At 39.0% G+C, this 23,651-nt stretch overlaps 1 protein-coding gene across 1 annotated transcript; it reads left to right on the top strand.

Moving 5' to 3' along the window:
* The first annotated feature begins 13,003 nt into the window (after positions 1-13,003).
* Positions 13,004-14,207, top strand: ier3 (immediate early response 3). Its single transcript, XM_082553211.1, has one exon. The coding sequence runs from the start codon at positions 13,141-13,143 to the stop codon at positions 13,726-13,728; it is 588 nt and encodes a 195-aa protein (XP_082409337.1). The 5' UTR covers positions 13,004-13,140; the 3' UTR covers positions 13,729-14,207.
* The last annotated feature ends 9,444 nt before the right edge of the window (positions 14,208-23,651 follow it).

The following is a 23,651-nucleotide window of genomic DNA, read 5'->3' as shown; positions in this document are numbered from 1 at the left end:
CTAAGATATTGATCCTGTTACCAGTTTGCTAACATAAATCACTATACTTACACTATTAGCAGCAACCTTTGGCACTGTTAAATATAGAACAGCTTTTTAGAGTAGGGCTCCAAGGTGTTTCATGTCCACTTTAAAGTACAGCTCAGGGCAGATGATACCCTTGCAGACATTTTGTGTGGCTTGCAAATGCAACAAGACAGAGTGAAGCATCCACAGGTGGATGAGATTTAGCTGTGGGCTATGCGTTTGCTGGACATGCTGCATGTTTCTGCCAGTTTGTCTGTTTTTGTTGCCTTTTCGGGTTCCTGGTACACAAAGTTATTCAGTGTAATTGATCACCTAGATCTGGACAGATTACCTGGAGTATTTAAAAGATGTGCGTCTGAGCATTTGCTCTCCCTTCATCCATCCATCAATTCTAGATGTTCTATGAATCATTCAGTTCTTGAGAATCTGAGTTGGTATCAGTGATGAAACTGCACGTACACAATTGTTACACAACTTTGGCTTAAGAAGTCATGATGAATGAAGACAAGTTTACTTTTACTGTGAAAAAAGGAACTTCCGTATGTTTGTATTTATTTATCACTGATCACACTGGTGACTAGGCTTGTATACTGACGCAGAGAAAGAATAGAGAAAGATTGATTTAGAGATAATATATTCACTTTAAAAAACAAAAAGGTAAGCAACCATTCATGATTTTTAATCATACATTTCTTGACCAGGGTGTTCTTGATGTTTCAGTTCACTTGATTATTTGACACTGTATTCAAAAAGAGTCACTGAGGAAACCATAATTTACTGAAAAGACAGGAAATGACATCACACCTGACTAAAAACAATCCACAGTACAGCAGAACAAGCATATAGCAGATAGCATAGAAGTCCTGCTCTTTATGACTCTGAAATGTACCTGTGTCAATGAGTGTATCCTTCAACTTCAATTTCATGCTTTGGAAGTAGAGGAAAGGGAACTCTTGTTAGCGGCACAGGGTTTCAGGCTGCTTCAGCTAGATGTTCTCGCTTCAGTGATGTTACACCAAAACTCCAAGTGGACTCCAGTTGCATCCTAGACGATGAATCTGAAGTTGGTTTTTAGCACTAAACAATGCTAACACCCAATGTAAAGATCACAGCTAAAAGAAAAGAGGTAATAACAGGACTTTCAAGGAGGATACAAACAACAGCAGCCATGGAGGGATCTGCTCAGCGGTGCACAAGAAGATGACCTTGAAGGGGAGATCAGCCAAAATTGAAATAATGTTGAGTTGTATGGGTTGAGTCCAGGAGACTTTTGATCAGATCTTGCATGTAGTACCTATTAAACAAATTTGATGTTACTTTAATCTTACTTTTCCATTCTAACTACATAAAAGTGGCTCTTTGGGTGCTCGGGTTCACAGTTTTTCAGGATTTTCTCTGACATAATACCTGAGTTTTCTGAAATAAACACTTTTTCTCAAACTGTGCCTCAGTCTACAATTCAAACTCCTTAAGATCTGCATGTCTCTTAAACATAATATGCCTCTGTGGATAAACCCACCAACCCACAGACACAGAACACTGAGTATGGGGCAGAGAGCCGGACCAGCCCACTGGCCACCAAGATATTTCTGTATGAGGTCTAATTTCAGTCAATTTTGCTGTTAGTGAACAGTTCATCAGACAACCAGTGGCTTGCCTCATCGCATGCCGTATTTGGAAAGACTGGTCCAAAAGATTCTGACAGCATGAATGTGTTTAGGAATCTCACACCCTGCTGATGAAAAAGGTGAAACTTGTTGTGACACATCTCTCAGCCATGTTATCCTCTATTCACCCAGACATTCAGTCAAGGTTCCCACTGCTTGTCTGAGTGTTTGCCTTTGTGTTTAGGCATTTTGCAATAAGGACACAGATTCATCAGCTGTCTATTGGCTCTTGCTAATTCAATCGATTGCGCAAAATCAAGATACACCCTTCAGTAGAATTTAATTATAAGTGGATATCTGTACTCCCAAAGATATTTATACACCTTCAATCAATTAACATTAAATCACCAAGACATGGGTAAAACAGTAAGTTCTTGCACAGGCTCCTCTTATATATTAATCCCAGTATAGTCGAATTTTTGGGACTGACTGGAAAATGAAAGTGCAGAATCAGGTTTAGGTTGCAGTAAGTACAAATATGTCGGTGTGACGTAATACTAATTGTGTTCTCGGTTTCTGATAGATCAATGCTTCAGATGCTTCTAATGCTTTTGATGCCTAAGATGCATAAAGTTCTTTTGATTTTTTCCAACCAAAGATCACAGTTGAACAAAAGCAAAGGAATCAAATGTATTTCAAACATGCAGGAAGTGTACAGAACAAGTTTTAGACGTCTGCTGAGACTGAAACCGAGAGAAAATGTGACAGCATGTTTGAGCACTGAATTATGAAAATATCCCAATCAAAATCCATATCATTATCCGTGCCATTTAGCAGTTCCTGCATGAATTCATAAAGTACCTTCAAAAATTTTGTGTTTCCAAGATGTCTTGACCCTAAATATGAAGGCGTTTACAACTCATATCGCCAACCAACCTAAATGTCTGAGTTGTGCAACTGTCAATTTCGCTGACAGTTGAGCAACTCTCACATTTCTTTTAGTCTTGCTTTGTTTCATGTGGGTGATGACTGCATAATTGCAATGAAAGGAATACTGTGAAGAGAATCCAGGCATTTTTCAGCTTCAAAGAGGAAGTTACAGCCACTTCAAAGTAATACTGATGGGAATCTGTGATGATAATTGGCTTCAGCCACGTGTATGCTGATACTGCACGTGGAAAGTGCAGGTAGTAATGAATGGAAGCTTTAATGCAGTTGTTGGGAGTGTAGGTGCAAATAGTTTCCTGCCCACACAGTTTGCAAATGCAGGAATAAAAAATGCCAGTATGCAAGACGAGGCAAGACAAGGTACATCTATTAAAGCACATGGGCTTAATATAGTGGAGTAAAAACATAAAAACACAAAAACGAAATAGCAGTCTGTTTCCCTTTTAAATAAAAGAAGAGTGAGATGGTTCATAAAGAATATTTCAGGATCTATCATAAGTTTCTAACCCAGATTTAAATATGGTCTTTTCCAAGATGCCACTATCTAAAATGTCTCATGTAAAACCTTTTTTGAACAACATAATTAAATCAGTTAAAAGTGTGATGGTCTACATTAGGACACAGTAGAGAAGTGCTGGCACAATCAAATATTAATTTTGACCGAGATGATTAACTGTAAAAACGTATCTTTTGCATTCCCTGTTTGGTCTGGTTAGCTGCTAAAATCTTCTCACTTTCACCACTTATTTTCACATCCAATAAACATTAGGGTTAAAGTTTGTCCTAAACATGTTAGATTAGTTAGAGACCCAACTATTGGCCTGCTATGGCAAGCTAGTTAATATCTTAAAAGAGAGTCAGAAATGTCCTTTAGTCCTGACATACTCAGAGCCAATGCTGAAACCTGATAGCCATATTCATTATGTTAAGTTTTTTTGTTTTTGTTTTTTTTACTTTTTATTGGATTTCTTTTGGCAAATTATTGATTTTTGAAAAGTGCTTTGTATAAAGATCTTGATGCATGCTAAATCATCCAGGTAAGTACATCCCAAAAGGTTGATTCTGTTCATCTAGACGTAGCGTTTTCAATGGGAGAAACGTTTTAAGAGAGTCACTTAGATAAGTGGTGAAATGTTTCTCCCATTAAAAATGTCACATGCAGATGAACAGAATCAACCTACTTTGCATAAACAGGCCATTATCCATGACGCCTGTGCAGTTGCCATTGTGAATGTTACCAAATGTCCAATGCTAAATTAATTCTGTAATAATTCTGCTACTAAATGAGCTAGAAGGCCAAAGGATCTTCAGCATCATATACAGTAAAAGTTTAGACCACAGCATGATTATCGTTAAACAGTCTCTTGCTTCAGACAGTCTATGCATCACAATGATCATCATCCTCTCTTTGTCTATCACAGCTTGGGAATTATCATCTTTGTCACACTGGCGGTTATGCTGACACAAGTCAGTATACGGCAAATTCTTGGCTCTGTGTGACCATCAGCCAGAAACAACATTCGCATTTACACTGGCACCCCCTCAGCGATGGTCACTTGGGCTGGGATTACCTCTGTGGTCATTGGCTTTATCATGCCATCGAGTGTTTAAAGTATCTGTTTTGTGGGGGATCCAGCTACAGATCCTACAGATCCAGTAGCTGTTGCCTGTGTCCGTACCATTGTTCAGACATGCAGAGTCAGTCAGGTCTGTCACTGATGCAGCCACTCACATCCTTGGTCAAACGTACTGTCAATGATTTTATCACCTTGTGTAGAAATTAGGCACAAAAAATGTACATATATACAGTGGGATGCAAAAGTTTGGGCAACCTTGTTAATAGTTCTTATTTTCCTGTATACATTGTTGGTTGTTACAATAAAAATAAAAATAAAAGTCAGTTAAATATATCATATAGGAAACACACACAGTGATATTTGAGAAGTGAAATGAAGTTTATTGGATTTACAGAAAGTGTGCAATAATTGTTTAAACAAAATCAGGCAGGTGCATAAATTTGGGCACCACAAAAAAAAAAAAAAAGAAAAGAAAAGAAAAGAAAAAGAAAAAAAAAGAAAAGATAAGATAAGAAAAGAAAAGGAAATGAAATCGATATTTAGTAGATCCACCTTTTGCAGAAATTACAGCCTCTAAACGCTTCCTGTAGCTTCCAATGAGAGTCTGGATTGTGGTTGAAGGTATTTTGGACCATTCCTCTTTACAAAACTTCTCTAGTTCATTCAGGTTTGATGGCTTCCGAGCATGGACAGCTCTCTTTAACTCACACCACAGATTTTCAATAATATTCAGGTCTGTGGACTGAGATGGCCTTGTTCCTCTGCATGAATGCCTTAGTGGATCGAGAGCAGTTTTTCGAGTCGTTGTCTTGTTGAAAGATCCAGCCCCGGCGCAGCTTCAGCTTTGTCACTGATTCCTGGACATTGGTCTCCAGAATCTGCTGATACTGAGTGGAATCCATGTGTCCCTCAACTTTGACAAGATTCCCAGTCCCTGCACTGGCTACACAGCCCCACAGCATGATGGAGCCACCACCATATTTCACTGTAGGTAGCAGGTGTTTTTCTTGGAATGCTGCGTTTTTGTCCTCCATGCATAACGCCCCTTGTTATGCCCAAATAACTCAATTTTAGTTTCATCAGTCCACAGCACCTTATTCCAGAATGAAGCTGGCTTGTCCAAAATTGCTTTAGCATACCTCAAAAGGCTCTGTTTGTGCTGTGGGCAGAGAAAAGGCTTCCTCTGCATCACTCTCGCATACAGCATCTACTTGTGTAAAGTGCGCCGAATGGATGAACGATGCACAGTGACTCCATCTGCTGCAACATGATGTTGTAGGTCTTTGGTGCTGGTCTGTGGGTCGACTGACTGTTCTCACCATTCGTCGCTTCTGTGTAGCCGAGATTTTTCTTGGTCTGCCACTCCGAGCCTCAACTTGAACTGAGCCTGTGGTCTTCCATTTCCTCAATATATTCCTAACTGTGGAAACAGACAGCTTAAATCTCTGAGCTTTCTGTATCCTTCCCCTAAACCATGATGGTGAACAATCTTTGTCTTCGGGTCATTTGAGAGTTGTTTTGAGACCCCCATGTTGCTACTCTTCAGAGAAAATTAAAAGAGGAGGGAAACTTACAATTGTCCCCCTTAAATACTCTTTCTCATTATTGGATTCACCTGTGTATGTAGGTCAGGGGTCACTGAGGTTACCAAGCCAATTTTAGGTCCAATAATTAGTTCTAAATGTTTTGGAATCAATAAAATGACAACAGTGCCAAAATTTATGCACCTGCCTGATTTTGTTTAAACAATTCTTGCACACTTTCTGTAAATCCAATAAACTTCATCTTACTTCTCAAATATCACTGTGTGTGTCTCCTATATGATATATTTAACTGACATTTTTTATTGTAACAACCAACGATTTATACAGGAAAATAATGGTTGCCCAAACTTTTGCATCCTACTGTAAGTACAACAAACAAAGTCCTCTGGCTGAGGAACACATCCATGGTCTTTTTTGTTGTGCAATCTTCAGGTGCTTAAAGGTGGCCCTAGTGTGCTCGGGAGCAGACATGATAACAAGTTTTTCCATTGCTTTTGTTTTATCTACAACACAGGACAGGCATCTTGGCTGCCAGACAAATTCAAATAAGATAAAGCCAATGAGTGATATAACCAAAGTAACAGGGCACCATTGGTGTCCTTTGCATGTGCAGGTTACACAACGTCAAAGAAATCCGTTAAAAAAAACAAGGAAAAAATCACTACGATGTCAGATTGTGAAAAGCAGAGCTAACCTAATCGTAATCATACTGTGGTCTGACTGTTCACGTTATACTGAAGATGATTACACAAATCTGCAATGTTCATGTCTGTTAAATTAAAGACAAAATAAGTCAAAATAGATCTATAAACTTCTCTTTGTTTATTTTTGGTGGTATCGATGCCCTGGCCTTGAAAATTTTGATTTGGCATTTAAAATTAGTATTCTGGCTTATTTAAAAGCAGAGACAGAAAATAAATCAAATTCTTCTTTCTATCTTTTACAAAAAAATGTAGTTTTGTTCAGTGTTATTTAATTAAAATGGGTGATTCTGAAAAACCAGAGTTACAGTTACATTCAAGAAGGGTTAGGTTAGAAACGCAAAGCTTTTTTGTGTTCCTTGTTAGGGACAATTGTGCAGGACTCATTTGAGTAATACTTTAGCAACCTTTTTGTAAGTTTTTGCATTTTTAGTGGTCGTCTTAAAACAGGAAAAGGTTGAAAATCTTTCTACATCTACCCAAAGAGTGAATAAAAATAAAAAAGTATAAAAGCAAAACGCCAACATGGTGCACAAACTGTGTCACAGCCTTAACCTACTACTTCCTTGTGCAGTAGAAGAAATAATATACCTATTGTGACTCTGTGGACTGGAGAAATTGATGGAAATGAGGAAGATAAAAATTAAATCTGCAAAGAAATCTGCACCATTTAAAGTATTTTTGCACATCCTCCATGGATGTTTGCTAATGTCATACTAAAACTATATCCAAAACTGCTCAAACAATACACACAGATGGGAATAAAGTTGCACAATACTTCTTGTTATTCATTTCATTATGTTGTCAGTTTGTTTCTTCCTCATTTTTGAGGCAATGTCAAATCCTGTGCAAAATGCACGTAAACCTCATCTAGTTTCTTTCGAAAAAGATAATCTCTGCATTATATCACAAACCAGCCGTGTGAAACAAAGGCCGAAGTCATCTCTCTCAGTCCTTTGCCAACTGTACTTGGGAGTAGGTAGAGGAAGAGATTTCTTTTTTTCCCCTGTAAATGGTTGGCGGTTTAGCTGTAAACAATAAGAAACCTTCAAACAATGATTATTATCATAAGTCAAAGAGATTGTTTCCTTGAATCGTCAACCTCACCTCCCTGAGTGAAATGACCTTGAAGTACCTAAATGAATGCATGTGCTTTGAAGTACCTCAGACACACTTTTTAGGTTTTCTAAACATTGTGGTTTCAAATCCAGCTGCACGCTGTAAGAAGAAAAAAGAAGAGAAAAGTCAAAATAGCAAGGCACTATGATTCCATCGCGTTTTGACTTTCTTACCTGTTATTGTTGACTTTCAGCTCAGCTTTCACTGTCTTGTTACTGTACAACCCCTGTTGGTTCCAAGCCCAGTGGCATTGGTTGCATTTGGTGTAAAAATCTGCTACTGTTGATCTCATGACCTATTTACCACTATTTGCTTAGAAAGCTGCACTCTTCCTCAAAATCCTAACCCGGTCAGGTCTATGCACACACGATTATAGCCTCTTCCATTGTGATATGTTTTATTACGTTTCAAAGTTAAAATTGTAAGCAAGCGTTGCTAATTGCTAATTTTGCATCATTTTGCATCATTTTGATAGTGCCAGTTAGTAAGAACAATTCCCCCCTTGGTCTTTCAAGCTACTTTAGGTTTTGTGTAGAAAAGCTGGCCTGCACAGAGCCGTGAACAAAGCCTCATTAAACACTTTCGGCAAGAAATGGATTGGCAACTGTAAGCTACGCTGTGAATGCCAAGTGTTTATACGGTAGTTGTTCTGAATAGCTAAAGCTCATCTAAAACTGTTCTGTGGAAGACAATGAGAAAGGTTTGTTTTTTTTTTGTTTTTTATGCTGAAGCACAACTGTTAATGGTGTTTCATTGATTGAACACATCAGGCTAATCATCCTATGACATAGTTGGCAGCATTTTAGTGGTTGAACATACCCTTTGTTTGAAGAGTCCAGTTTCCAAACATGCTGAAGCCCTTCATCAGCCAAGATCGGTGGTTAATCTGCAGGTAGGTTTAAAAGTCTGGTGAAAAGCCTGAAAACAGAAGAACAGATTTAGCCTTGAGGTCGAAATACATTTTCCAGGCTGCATTAGAGCTAAGCTGACGCCTTATAAATATAAACTCTCCCTTAATTTATTAATAAAACATGGTGATTAATGTTAAATGCCCCAGTCTGTGCACAAATCAGCATCTAACCTCTGTAACAGTGGACAGGAATTACAGGAGTTTTAAAATTAAAATACTGAGACTCAACCAGAGTGTAGGAAAGATTTTGTTGCAGGTTTCAAATACAAGAAGCCAAATCTGAAACTACAAACAGAAAAGAAACAGCTCACATTTGAATTTTATAAACCCTTACTTTTTGTCAAGCTGAATCTTTCTGGATTAGATTGTGAAAGAAAGTGGAATTCCCTACAGGGCAGATCAGCTATGCTAAAAGATAATCTGGCAGTGTACAGTGAAACTGCAGGTTGATGCAATTCACTTCCAGAGAATTGTTGGCTTTACAAAGGGCGTAAATATACACCGTTTTCACTTGAAAAGGCATGAGTTATGCATGAAAAAAGAAAAAAGAAAGAAAATTATTTTATTAGATTTTTTTTTACAGTTTCTATTGACCATTTAAGACAGTTTTATACATTACACTTTGACTCAAAAACCAAGCATTTTTCTTTTATTTTTTTGACTTTCTTGAAAAACCCTGAATGAAATGAGCAAATGAAGCTGATTTGGATGACTTATTAGTACCGGGTTGGTTGCCTTTTGCCTTTAGAACTACCTTAACTCTTTGTGACATAGATCATAAGCTGCTGGAAACATTCCTCAAAGATTTTGGTCCATATTGATAAGACTGCTTCACATAGTTGCTGCAGATTTATCTCCATCATGCAAATATCCCGTTGCTCTATATTCCAAAGTTGTTCTAATGGATTGAGATCTGATTACTGTGTACAATGTATTTGAGTAGAGTGAACTCTTTGTCATGTTCAAGGAACTAGTTATACATGATATGAGCTTCCTGTCATAGCATGTTATCCTGCTGAAATCAGCCAGCTGAATATGGGTTCACTGTGATATTAAAGAGGTGGACATGGTCAACAATAGGCTGCGGTATTTAAACAATGCTTAACTGATACTAAGGACCAAGCAGCCTGAACTGTTGGTACAAGGTAGGCTGAATCCTGACTTTTGGAAACTGAGGCTTCATTCAAACTGCAGCCTCAGTTTCCTGTTCTTAGCTAACAGGAGTGTGGTCTTCTGCTGCTGTACCCAACTGCTTCAAGGTTCAACATGTTGTGCATTCAGAGATTGTCTTCTGCATACCTTAGCTGTATAAGAGATTTTAATCAGTTCCATTTCAATTCAATTCAATTTATCTAATGCCAATTCACAACTATAGTCACATCATAACACTTCGCAATGTCAGTTAAAGACCTTACAATGTTAGAAGGAACCCCCAGCGATGAGATGACCCCTTATAAGCAAGCACTCGGCAACAGGGGAAACGAAAAACTCAGCAGAACCAGGCTCAGGAAGGGGCGAAAAGAAATCATTCCAGAAGAAACACAAAGCCTCCAGCAGGGGATCCAACCCTAACCCTATGCTTTCATTAAAAAGGAAAGTTTTAAGCTTAATCATAAAGGGTGTCTGCCTCCCATTCAACACAAATCAACCTGCAGTCTGAGAGGAAAGTGCTCTGTTGGGATGAAAAGGTCCTATGATATGATATGATGATCTCTGTACTGTATGTGAGGAGAATGATTTTTAAGTGTAATTCTGAATTTAACAGGGAACCAATGAAGAGAAACTAACATGGTAGAAATAAGCTTTCTACATCCAGTTAGTACTCTCACTGCAGTGTCTTGGAACAAAAGAGGATTTTTCAGGGTGTTGCTAATTTTAGCAATATTGTGCAAATTGTTATGTCAGTGGCACTGGTGGTTTGCACTGTTGCCTCACAGGAAGTGGCAATAGTGGAGTTTGCATGTTCTCCCCATGTTTGCGTGGGTTTTCTGATATTCTGGCTTCCTCTCACAGTTGAAAGACATGCCGTCAGCGGGGTTAGGTTAACTGGTTATCCTAAACTACCTATAGGTGTGAATGTGAATATGAATGGTTGCCTGTCACTCTGTGTCAGCTCTGGGACAGACTGGTGACCTGATGTACCCTCGCTCTCACGTTATGACAGCTGGGATAAGCTCCAGCCTCCCTTTGATCCTGAATTGGATACAATTTCAATTAATGCTGCCTCTTATGAGGTGGAAGCAGTCTGGCCATTCTCCTCTGACCATTTCCTCAAACAAAAACTGTATATTTTCTCTTTTATGAGCCTTTTTCTGTAAACCAAAGATATGGTTGTATGTGAAAATTCCAGTAGACAAGCAGTTCAGCTGGTTGTCTTCACCATGTCTATGTGGTAAATGTGACTGGCTGATTTGATATTTGCATTAACAAACAATTGAGCATGAGTACCTACTGAACTGGCCATAAGAAAAAACAGAATATATCTGCTAATAGTATTAATATCCAGATTTCTAACAGTCTCAAAATATAGTCACAAATCAGCAATCAGAACAACTCAGCCTCAACAACAACAATACAGTTTTTACAAAATTACACACTAGATCTATCTCTCAGAGTGTGGACTACTCTAACAGCATAACATAATTTCACCACTCACAATGACCCACAGCTCAGGGTGACAAAAATCACATGTTGGAAAACACATCAAAACTCCCCTCCGTCAATATCTGTTATAGGGAAGCACAGGGTAGAATAAAAATTCCGAGTCACGTTTTCACATGTCTTACGATCCTAGTTTTGATTTGACTTTTTTTTCTGTTCTCTCAAACACATGAAGAAAACACAAGATCAAAGGATGATTTGATCATGTGGCAGCAGGGCTTGTTCAGAACTCAGCTGTTGTAGTGTGATTACTTCAGAGAAGGATGCCAGTGAGATGAGCCTAACACAGCAGATTTGTGTTTGCTAATCACTCTCCCTGATTTGCCTGCAGTAGTCTGCTGGAAACCAAGGCCTATGTTAAGACACCGACATAAGCTTGGAGTGTCTGCACAAGCACAAGGCTATCGTGGACGTTTGACTTGGCCTAAAAAAGCCCGTGTGCACTCCCACCAGCCGGCCAGTTTGGGGAGTGCACAACGCTGTGTAACTAGTGTGCAGAGAGAGAAAAAAAGCATGCTGGCCTTTGTATTTCACGTTTGTGTACTCCGTCCTGTGCTGGCAGACTCTTTGGCTACATATTTGTATTTGTTTGTATTGATTTTTGTTCATGTGAACTGCATGCTGGGCATAGCATTACGCAAAGCAACAGACAAGGATTTTTGCTCATACTGGTGATTGTTATGTGTGAATACAGTGATCACAAACTGGGGTTTGTGGCCTGTCTCTGGTTTTCCTTTCTGTCACATTCAACTTTCACTTGAATTTAAATTTAAGCTGGAACTAAACAGAACAAAAGGCCAAAATCTTTGTTATTTGTTGTTATTTGTTCACTTTGAGTTTGTATGAATCCTTGTTCTTCTGCATGCAAATAAGCTGCCACAGCAAAGTTACTGTAGTCAGCCTCACTGTTTCCAGGTCAGCATTTGGAGAAGTCATTTAGCTGTAACACTGTAATTTGGGAATTGGAGGATTTCCTAAGGAAAAAAAAAGAACTGTCTGACTGAACGTGAATCATTTTTATTTTTATTTCAAAGTATAGGTTAGAGAAGTGGCATTTACGTTTACGTAAATTACAGTTTACTTTTAATCACAGCAGGATATGTTTTCACTCTTTGGCATGAAATGTGTGTGTGTCACTCAAGGTGTGGGAAGGAAGTTGCATTTGTTTTTCCCCCTTAATCTGCCCCCCCCCCCCCCTCCCCTTTTTTTTTCATAATCTACATGGCACACATTTAAATAGTATTTTTCACATTTTCACATTCAGCCATTCATTCCCCTTTCTCAGGTTCGAGTTTGAGTGCTCAATAACAATAACATCCTGATGTTTATTTGAAGGAAGTTTCCACTAACATAACTGTCACATGTTGCTGACAACATACTGTAGAGCGTAAAGTGTTTAGAGTAAACTGAAACCTTGGGGCTCTCCCCAAAGATTTCAGGATGTCATGTGAGTACCATGTGAAGGTTAATTTTTATAAAGTGTCCAACAACCAAAAATGTGTGACCTTGTTGATGAAAATATGGGATTTTTTTTTTAATTCTGGGAGAAAAAAAAACTTTTTATTTTATATCTAACAACAATATATGACAGTTTAGTGGTCTATCATTAAACCAATATTTTAAAAATCCGCAAATTAAATGATCATTTATATTTAGCATTATATTCATATTATAATTTTAAGTGATTTTAAATATAATTAAGATTAAATTCGCTCATTTGATTGGTTCAAATACTGAATAGTCTTTTAATGTGGGGAATGTAGAATGTAGTCATTCTACCAAGCCCTGATGATTCAGCTTCCATCCGCAGCCTGCTCGGTCAGAGCCTTGGCACATACGACATATAAAAAATTTTTAAAAGGTTTTTTTTCCTCACTTGTGCAATACAGGGAGTGGCTAACGATGTAGGCGTGGTTAAAGTGAACAACCTGCGTTTCGAATGTATAAATTCGAGGTCTTGGCGCCTGGAGTATATCTAACTTGCAGCAAACTACGAACAAGCGAAACAAACAAATCCTAGAGAAAGCGACCCAAGACTACGAGAAAATGTACGCACGGTCAAACAGCACGACTCTGACTGTTGAGCAGGAGAGATTCGCCTCATGCAGGATGACGAGCCGAAGCACGGAGCCGGAGGTTTTTACCTTTGAGCGGGTACCGGCTCAGGCAACCGCCGTGCGCTCCTACGTGCCCATCCGGCCGAAGAAGCGCTGCACCCGGGTCATGTACCCCGCTAAAGTCCGCATGCACCTTCCTCCTCCAGAGAAAAGCCAGGCCAAGCGCTGGCTGGTCATCCTGTGCCTTGTGGTGCTGTGGCAGATCTACACCGAAGATCCTTGCACAGAGACGGCGCTGGGAAACACGGAGAGCCCGATCGGCGACTACCAGGGTTTCTCCTTCCAGTCAGCGGAGGAGCAGGCTTGCCAGCTCTCAGACCTGTGCGCCAAACCCGAACTGATGTCAGCCACACCGAGCAGCTGTGAGGACGGCGGATCATCCAACGAGCAGATAATCCCGAAGCCCACCTGCTCCCAGCCCGGCCAAGAGACAGACACCAGCCGGTCCTTCGAGCAGAGCGCCGGGAAAAGCATGGTGGCACTGCTGGTCTACCACAGGCTGGGCAGCGACAACTAAAACTATCAGGACTGGTTTCACTGTAAACCGCCCCAGACAGGGCTACTGGGTCCTAACCCGAACCGAACAGGAGCTGATCCTGAGTAGTTTTTGGAGAAGAGCGGTGCGCCCTGCGCGGTGTAGCCGGGAAAGGAGCTCCATGCGCCGGCTAACAAGTCTCGCTCAAAGCCGAAGCAGGACTATTAGCAAGAAATGAGACAACACTCGAAAGAATCAAGGAACTGTGAATACTGACAAGAAACTGAAACTTGATTTTAAGAAAAACTTGAACTTTTCTCTAACGGCATTATAGGCCTGCTGGCAAAGTGAATGTTTTACATGTTTAATTTTGTCAAGGAAAACTGTCACTACTATAGGCCAATTATATGATACTGACACTGCTGTTGTTGTTATTGTTGTATATATGTTTTATTTAGTTATTTATTATATTATTTGCTATTTATTTAATAATAATTTTAATAAAAAAATGTCTAAAAGAAGTTCCTGTTTCCTGCCTTTTTACTGAAGCACACCAAATGCTGTTTATTGGGTATTTTTATTTCTCTAAACACATGTTGCATGTGTAGTTTACAAGATGAATATCTTACAGCCTGCACAGGATCATAGTCTGCAGATATGCATCATTTGCATAGTCCATTTCCGTCCATCGAGTTTGAAAACTACATCAAAGTCAGTCATTTTTCAAACCCTTTAAGGCTCTATCACATTGCATTTTATATATGAATAACAAACTCACGGGATGCAGTGCATTCAACCACTCAGTAGAAAATCTTCTTCTTTTTTAGTTCCAAGACAAATGCAGAAATATCGAGTCAACAGTGATCCAGATTCTGGGATAAGCGAAAGGGAAAAAGTAAAATCAGCACATATACACTTTAAAACACAAAGGCTGCTTTGGTTTTAACTTTATAGATGCTAAGACGCTAAGAGCGTCATTGCCTGAATTAGGAGACAAAGGACCATAAAGGAATTCTTTTCCCAGTATGGTGTGGAAGAACATGACTTGTAAGCACAGTGTGCTTACATTTGTAAGGCTTTCAACAGTATGGGTGCCACATTCATGTTCGTGTGTCTGCAGAACCAGATACAGTTAGAGCAAGACATGTTTATCATTCAGCAGCTGCATCTAAAATTCTGTTAATGGGCAGATACGTTAGAGACTAAAGGGTGTTTGAGATTTTAGATTCAGTCCAGAGTGATTTCTGCAGACTTTAAGGGGGAAAATAAAATCCTTTCCCCACTTTCCCTTTTTTTCATGCTTTATCTCTCGAGCCTTCAGAAGGCTGCTGAGTCATGAGTGGTTCCAGCTTCGTGTTACATCACAGCAACAATGAGTCGTGTCTGAAAACCCTTCCCAGTACTTTGTTATTGTAATGATTAATATGCCGCTGCGCATTTCAGTTGCACACACAGTAGAGTGTTGAGATTATTCATTCTTATTGATGATATGCTTCAATAATGTTATACTTTATATGACTTCATGCTACTTCCGCCGGCTTAGGGCAACCATCGCCTGGAGGCACCCGGGGAAGATCTGTTGATGTTTGATATTGGAGGTTGCCATGTTGACACTGTAAGGCACAGGTAAAAATCGTAATATGACAAGTATGACAAGCACGGGGTGGAGGACCCTGAGAATCTGTAGGACACTGTAAGAATATTCCAGTTGTGAAACAAATGGCCTTTTTAAACAGTTGTGTGAAAATAAACCAGCACATTAACTCTGGAATTGTTAGATAGTTGTTCATGCCAGTTGATATAATGTAGGTACTAGATGTAATACAGATCTGATTTCTGGTTATAAATCTCAATCTGAAGAACTGTACATTTAATCACCATTTTGACTCAACAATATGTGAAAGAGCAGATTTCTGCCTGTATTAACATCCAAAACTAAAGCATCAGATAACGATAAGTACAACAAATGTGTTTGAACCCAAGTAGTTTTTCAGTTTTTCTGTGTATTAATATAAAATATATATTTATCTTCTTGTCCCATCACTCTCTCTTGTCCTTGTCCTTTTCTCATTTTCTTTTTTTTGGCACATCTCTGTGTTAGCCATAGAAATACAGTTCCCAAATTCTATAAAGTTGTAAAGTGTGGAGATAATTATCTAACATATCTTTTGTTGCGTTGGTGGCATGTTTTGGGTCATTGCCATTCTGGAAGACCCAACTATCTTCAGTGTTCTGGCTGAGGAAAGGAGTTTCTCGTCCAAGGTTTTACAATACATAGCTTCGCCCATCACCCGAGGTAAAGTCCTCCTATACGCTTAGCAGATAAAAAGCCCCAATCATAATGTCTCCAACTCTGTGCTTGACTGTGGGGATGGTGTTCTTTGGGTCATAGTCATCATTTCTCTTCCTCCAAACACGGCAGGTAGAGCTGATGCCAAAATACTCAGTTTTGGTTTCATCTGACCACAGCACTGACTCAAAAATCTTCTCAAAATCATTTAGAGATTAAAAATTATGAAAGGCCTGTACCATGTTTAACCTATGTGGTCTAAAGAAGCAGAGAGTGTAGCATGTAAACTATGAAGTTGCTTCTTCTATCTCCAACAGATCAGTATTTTGCACAGCACCTGCTGCACCATCTGTGTTTTTACACGAGTTGAGAAAAGTCTGTTGCAAGACCGGATAAAAAAACATCTACTGAAGAATTGTTATGGATGTACAGTAAAAACACTGCTTTCTCGAGCCAAGTCAACCAAACACATCACATATACAGTAGAGTTGCGAGGATGTTCAGTCACAGACGCAAAACAATGACTCACTTCCTGTTTAGTGTACGGCCTGATCTGGTTCAGGGTTGTTGGTCAAACGGAAAGCAAGCCGTGAAAGTCAAAGTGGATATTTCTGGAAAAGTGAGTTTTTATGTTCCAAGGGGTTTTGATCAGTAAGTTAGGTTTGCATAGTAGAATGGCATAACTTTGGTATAATAGTCCATGAACCTAGTGAATCTAATGAAGGTGAGCCTCAAACAGTAAATATTTTATTCTAACCCTTGAGCTCAGGTGGATGTTCATGCCTTTGCCTACCTTCAAGTGTAACATTTCATATGTCTTATTACAGACAGGAAACTGTAGGTGATTGAAAACTATAGACATTCTGCCACTGTCATGGTATATAGAGAGAGTTGATTTTCTGGTCAGTTTATGTTCCTACTTTCATCTCAAGCCATGGGTGTTAACCAAAAGAAAAAGAGGAGTGTAACTGAGTTTTCTCTGAAGGCTTTCTAGGCTCTCCTTTAGGGATGGGTGGGGAACTTAGCCATTCAGAGTCACTGCTCCTCTACATCAGAAGGAGAAAGCTGAGGTGATCTGACTACGATGTTTCCTGGATGTTTCACTATTACATCATGTGAGAAGACCTCTGTGACATGTTAGAGAAATTCCGTCTCTTGGCTGGGCCAAGAATCCGTCTGTGTCAACACAGAGAGGAGATCTACCTAGACTACTGTTGCTACTCCTGGAACCTGTAAAAGTGGATGAAATGAATGGAGAGATAATTAGTCTTTTTTAGTTTGTTTGCATTTAGAAACAATAATGAGTGGACAGATCAACAAGCCACAATTCAGATTCAGATCCAGTATCCATAATCCTGATTGACCAGAATCCATGTGCTAGCAGACCAGCCAATGGTTTTCCAGACTGTAGCCGACCTGGTTTAGAAATGATGCAGTTAATTCACTTTTTTGACAAATATCTTTAGGATTATGATTTCAGTTTTAAAGTTTAGCCTCCCATTAAGCCTTTCTATGTGTATTTGCCATGCTGAGTTTCTCTTTTATTAACTTAATTAAACATCATTATTCTACAGTTCATGTAAGTTACAACTTTAATGCACAAAGGCACTTGTGCTCAGACAAATGTTGGCTATTTGGAACAAAGCTTGCCCTGGGATGAACTGTGATCTCTCCGGGGTGTACCCTCCCTCACCGTATGACAGCTGGGATGGACTCAAGTAATCTTTGACTAGATAAGCTGTTAAGAAAAACTATGGCTGGATGGATGAAATAAAGCCATTTTTTTTTACAATAACTCAGACTCTTTAGTTTTGCACATGAAAAAAACTTGGATTTGCTCACTGATCCTCTAACGGGATGGTCAGATTATTTGGAAAAAGAAAAAAAAAACAAACCTCTGATGTAATGTTTCAGAGCAGTAAAAGCTGAGGTCAGTCAGCTTTCCTGGAAGTTGCTCAGTGGAACCAAACCAGAGTGAAATATAATCTCCCAGTGTCTCGACCAGTGAGGTTCCCCAGCTAAGATTTTCCAAAAAAAGCTCCTCCCACAAATGGAAACATACAGGCCAACATTCAGTCTGTCAAAATTATTATAAAGCTCTTCTTCTGCACTGACTGTACCAAATATTCACAATAATTTTATCAAACGCTTTGATCCTAAATTGAACCAAAAATCTCTCTAATGTAACTGAAATAATTGCTGATGTTTGCATTTTTTTTATCAACTTGTTATATATGATTTCCTAAGTAACCTATGAGAAGCAACAAAGGCTCCTCTCCTCCAGATTTGTTCATGTGCAGCTCTGTGTTCAAATGTTGCATAATGCATAATAAAAAGATGCTTGGAGACCAGACCAGTGTGAACATGCCCACACCTCACTGCCTCATCGGTTTTACCCAGTCAGAGCTGCTGTGGAAAGTTCCCACAAATTTCTTAGTTCTCTTTTTCAGTGGTCAGTCTTTTGCTTCATAATTCACCTTTACAAAGCAAACGTTACATCGCAGGAAAGATTTTACAGATGAGCAGGATATTGATCCAGAATTTGTTTGGTTTCTTCCAGTATGTAGGTTTCTTTTTTTTGTTTTTTAATGTCTTAGTCTAACTTTGGTCTCAGTTACTTTCCCGGTCGGGTTTGTTCCAGTTCAGTTTAGTTTTTCTTGTTGAAAAAAAATGTTTTGTTTAGCTTTTTTAGGTTCAGGGGTTATTTCTTGTTGTTAAAAATGTATATGGTGTTTGTCAGGGGGTAACTTACAATACTAACCATACAGTACTGTCTTGAGTCACCCCATCCCATTTCTCCCTCACAGTGGAACACTCCCCAAAACCTGAAAATCAGCATTATTGTAGCAGTGTGGGATCTTCTTGACAGAGAACAAAACAAAAGGCAGCTAACAGTTAAAAAAGAACTTTGGAATATCATTAGGAAGCCTGGAGAACTATTCCTGAAGACTAAATCAAGTAATTACAAGCAAGCAAAGAAAGATTAAGGACTTGAGGTGTGGCTCGTGACGTTTACACAGTGCTGTAGATGAAAAGACAAACACTTATTATTATGTCATGTGTCAGTAATCATCTAAATCAAAGCTTCCTCTGGCTTGTTGTCTACACTCTGTTGACCTGTGTTTGTTCAAAAGACAAAGTTTTTCCAGTTATTTGCTTCCAAAACAGGCTCGACGTCTGAGGTCAGCATTTATTGAACATTTCTAAATTAGTTCTAACTGAAATTCCAGCAGATCAGCTTATCTCAGCACCAGCTGATATATTTCTATACACCCTACTTGTATATAAGGTACGACATAAACTGCTTTAGCCTGCCTACAGTTGCTGTGTATCTATAAGCCACCGCTCCTTGGTGTTGTGTCTCAGTATATCTATTGCCATTAATGCCTGCTCTGATCTTTGGCTTCAATGTCTTTCCATTAAAGGTCCTTCAAGGAAAACAAGATTCCCATAACAGAACCGTGCCAACATCTATAACTCTGTGATTTTTTTGTATGAAGAATTTTGACCTGAGCTCTAAAAATAGTTGTGGAAAAGTGGAGCCAAGGTCAGAAGAGTTCTGTTTACCCACCAAAGTATGACTTTATGTCTGAACTTGCAGCCTGATAAGACACTGACTTATGACATAGTTTCATATCAAGTTTTGCCATTTACTGGTTGCAGCTCTTTCCCCTGTTTAACTGTTGGTAAACCGTTAAAGTCACTGATGATGAAGGACGATGGATGGTCCAACTTTAAGTGTTATCTATTAAACATTAAATAAATAAAACTAAATTCTTTGTTCTCTATATTTGTTTAAACCTGACAAATCTAAATAATAGCCTAGAACGAGGTGCACTCTGGAGTCAGTGCCCGAGGTTCATTTATAAATGAGTCTGAGTGCGTGACTTATTTCCCTGAAGTGGTAGGTAGTTGAGCTACATCTCTGACAACGTGACGCAAGCTGCTCAGGATCATTGGGATTAAACAATTGTAGATTTGTGACAGTTGACAGTTAGGCAGTCCTGTAGCTGCAGTAACACTCTGCTCTTGGCCAGATGACAACCTTCAGTTCGATATAGAGCAAGCTACAATAACGGTCACTAAAAATGTAATATGAGGAAAAAGAAACACTAACAGCTGGCGCTTCAGACAGTAAATGGTAAAAAAGAAAGTTTCCTTAACCAGGAGCTGGTTGCACTTCATTTCAGTGAGAAGCACCGTAATATCAACATTATATAAACCATTGTTCATTACTTAAATGTTGTTTTGTAATTGGCATACATTCAGCACAGAGACAGTTTTGTCTTGTCATCCATTGTCTGTTCCTTACATGAATGACCAAACTCCTCACCATGTTTCTAAGAGCTGCTTGTGTCATAGATGTAGACAGAAGTGTAGTTGACAGATAAATCATCAGCTGGCATTCACACCTTCTCACCTGTCAACCACAACAGCCCAGTACAGCATTCAATACATTTTAAAAGCCTAAAAGTTTTTAAATATCCTATGAAATGTTCGATTGCATTAACATTAGTACTGCAATATCTATAAAACGAACAAAGTCTCAAAACTAAAAAAAAAGTTTGTTTTAGGCATTGATGCAAGAAAGAAATGACGAAAATGAAAAGATTCCTGAAAGTAAATATCAAAAAGTAGATTAAAACTTTCCATGAGATGCTTGCAAATGACGTGTGACATCTCTATGACCAGCTGAATGAGCACATATGGAAGAACTGCATGTAAACGGATCTACTGAGAGCTGTTTTGTTATTTTCAGCTGAGTCATCGTGATGTATTGTTACTCCTGCTGTGGTTCTTATTGCAGTTCTTCTGACTGGGGACTGTCTGACTAATGGGTCGTATCTGCTGAGGTTCACCCACATAAGATAACAACTCAATCGCATTGCATGTCTCCACAAAATCTACTGTTTACATCTCAGCAGACGCTCACACGCACACATTTGCCAACAGCCCACGTGCAATAAATGTGCAATAAACAGCAGCACAGACACACACATACAAATACATACAATGACACACGTGGATGAAGCATTGGCCTCAGTGGAAACTCTGCACTCTGCTTAACTGCGTGATCACTCCATAAACAACCAAACACACTTTATCCATCTTATTTCAGCGGCAGTCAGCGAGACCGTTTCATCTCGTGCTTGAAAACTTTTGTCTTTTCTTTCTTTTTCTTTTTTTACAGAAATCTTTACAGGAAATCTTTATTTGCAGGATAAAGCATGTTTAAAGTTTTGAGAGTTTTCAGCTGTTTAGCATAGTCTCGTGGCACTTCGTGAAATACTCCTGAGATGTAATCTGTTGAAAAAAATAGACCTATACCCCCTTAAAAACAACAGCTTTCACACAGTCTGAGGATGCTTCATGATATACTGCTGAAACGATCCATTCACTTAAGACTTTACATTATTTAGAGCATTTCCCGCCAAATTTATGTAATATCCTGTAATGTCCAATGGGTTTCACCAAGAAGAATGTCTTCCTGATGGAAACCACTTAGCAATTACAGAAATTATACCCAAAGAAATCTGCCCTAATATACATAAATGTAAACTTGTGCATCAGTTGCTGCAACTCTAATATATTATTTTTGTATTGATTTTGTTCATTTTGCCATTTTTTCTTGACTTGTGTCATAATTTCACCCTCTAAATGAGTTACTGTTTACTTCAAGGAAGGAGCTGAGCGTGATTACAAGGGTTAAAGAAAAGAAGGCTGTCCTCCTACACTTCCCTTTTTTTCCCTCCATACCAACACAATGAGTCACAGTGGTAGGAAGTACCGGTTTGTACTGGAGTGGAGCAGAAAGGAGGGGCAGGGTGAGCACTGAGATCTTACAGAGAGAGAAGAGTGGAGGAAAGGACAGGGTAGGGTAAAGAAGAAAAAGGGAAGACAAGCATTCAGTGGGAGATTCCCCGGCTGTATCAGAGCGGAAGCAGAAGACCAAGTCAGGATTTCTCAACAAATTTTGGTCAATAGTGACGTTTCAACCGGAAAGAAAAATCTTACTAAGTAGATTTCAATATCACCCGATGGGTCAGCCTTAGGGTGAAGAAGCATCATGTAAGGGAAAGTCCTTAATACTTCTTTTATTGCAAAAGGTGTCTCCAACACCAGCAGTATAAAACAAAAGTAGTTCTCTATGTGGAGAGCTTGGGAGAGTTATATCATCAAGTAAACTTAAAAGGGACCAGACACCAAAGAGGTTAATAATTCTTTCAAAAAATACTACTTGTAAAATGATACAAATACATCAGGACCAGTGATGGGAATAAAGGCGTTACAAGTAACGGCGGCGTTACAAGTAACGGCGGCGTTACTTTTTTCAGTAACGAGTAATCTAACTAATTACTATTTCTATTGTTACAACGCCGTTACTGTTACTAACAAGAAAATGCGATGTGGTCGCGTTGCTATTTTTCAACAAACAGACGGTTGCAGCTGTGTTCAGCTTACCGCATTTTATATCAGTTGCCGGAAGTATCTGTAAGTAATCTGGGCGCTACAGCTTTAAGCAGCTGCGCGCGCTCCCGCGGACGGCAATCACTTTCTACCCGACAATCACTTTTTGGCACAACACCTGGAGCTAAGGGGGCAAAACAATCGCATGAGTGCTGCTGTTTGACTGAGGAAAAATATAGCAGTCGTGGTAAGCCAATCACATGACCACTTCAAGATGACAAAGCAACAAGGTGATATATACCAGTTTTTGAATTGTGTCAATAGGCCACATAAAAACAGAGTCATGATAAACAATATATATTTATATATATTTTTCCTCAATAGTTTCGTCACGTTTACTGTCTAAGGACAGCACTAGCAAGCACTCTGCTTATGACCAAAAAATTAAAAAACAAAACAAAAACCAGCCCGTTCGTGTTGATGGAAAAATGCACCATGTCGACCAATCAAAAACTGATATGGCAACATGACATTCGGTTGTTTAGGAAGAGGGGGAAGTTTTAGGAGTGACGACGAGAGGGAGAGCAGAAAAAGAGAGAGAGCGAGTTTTGAGATTTGTGACGTTTAGCATGTTTGTAGTGTGTAGTTAATGTGTTGTCTTGTGTAGTTAGTGTGTAGTGTTGTGGCTAGTTTTGTGTTGTGTGTCAGAACAATAAGGTGACTGCTGTCTCCAGGTAGAAATAGGAGTGATACACCTGCTGCTGTCAGACCTGCAGGTATCAGGCTTGTGATGTTCTCCTTTATAATGGACAGAAATCTTTAGAGTGCGGCATCTTATTGAATGCAGAACACCTGATTGGGGTAAAAGGTAAATGGCTGCAAATAACTTTGTTGTTTGCAAAACTTGTGCCTATGATTTTAAAATTGACAATTTATATTTGAATAAAATTTATGAAATATGATGATGATTAAACATGTTTGTGGTTGTTACAGTAAAAAATATTACTTTTTCTACTCGGATTTTATGTTTTTTGACTGATTTTAGATCAATTGTGTTAATACAGTATGTCAAAATGAAAACATAACTGTAAATTAGGACACGTGAGGTTGTGCTGAAAAGAATGATACCAAACAAGGCAAATAAACAGTTTTTAAAGGTGAAACGTAGAGGAAACATCAAAAGTAGTTAAAAATGGCAAATTATAACCTGGACCCCAGAGGGTTAAACTTTTTTTTTTAAGTAACACAATAGTTACTTTTCAAGTAG

The sequence above is a fragment of the Aulonocara stuartgranti genome, assembly GCF_965226115.1.
Source record: "Aulonocara stuartgranti genome assembly, chromosome: 12".
Lineage (NCBI taxonomy): Eukaryota > Metazoa > Chordata > Actinopteri > Cichliformes > Cichlidae > Aulonocara > Aulonocara stuartgranti.
The sequence above is the reverse complement of the archived record's forward strand: the minus strand, read 5'-3'. Positions and strand labels throughout refer to the sequence as shown.

Coding starts and splice junctions, on each gene's coding strand:
- ier3 (XM_082553211.1), top strand. CDS start 13,141: ATGTACGCACGGTCAAACAGCACGACTCTGACTGTTGAGCAGGAGAGA.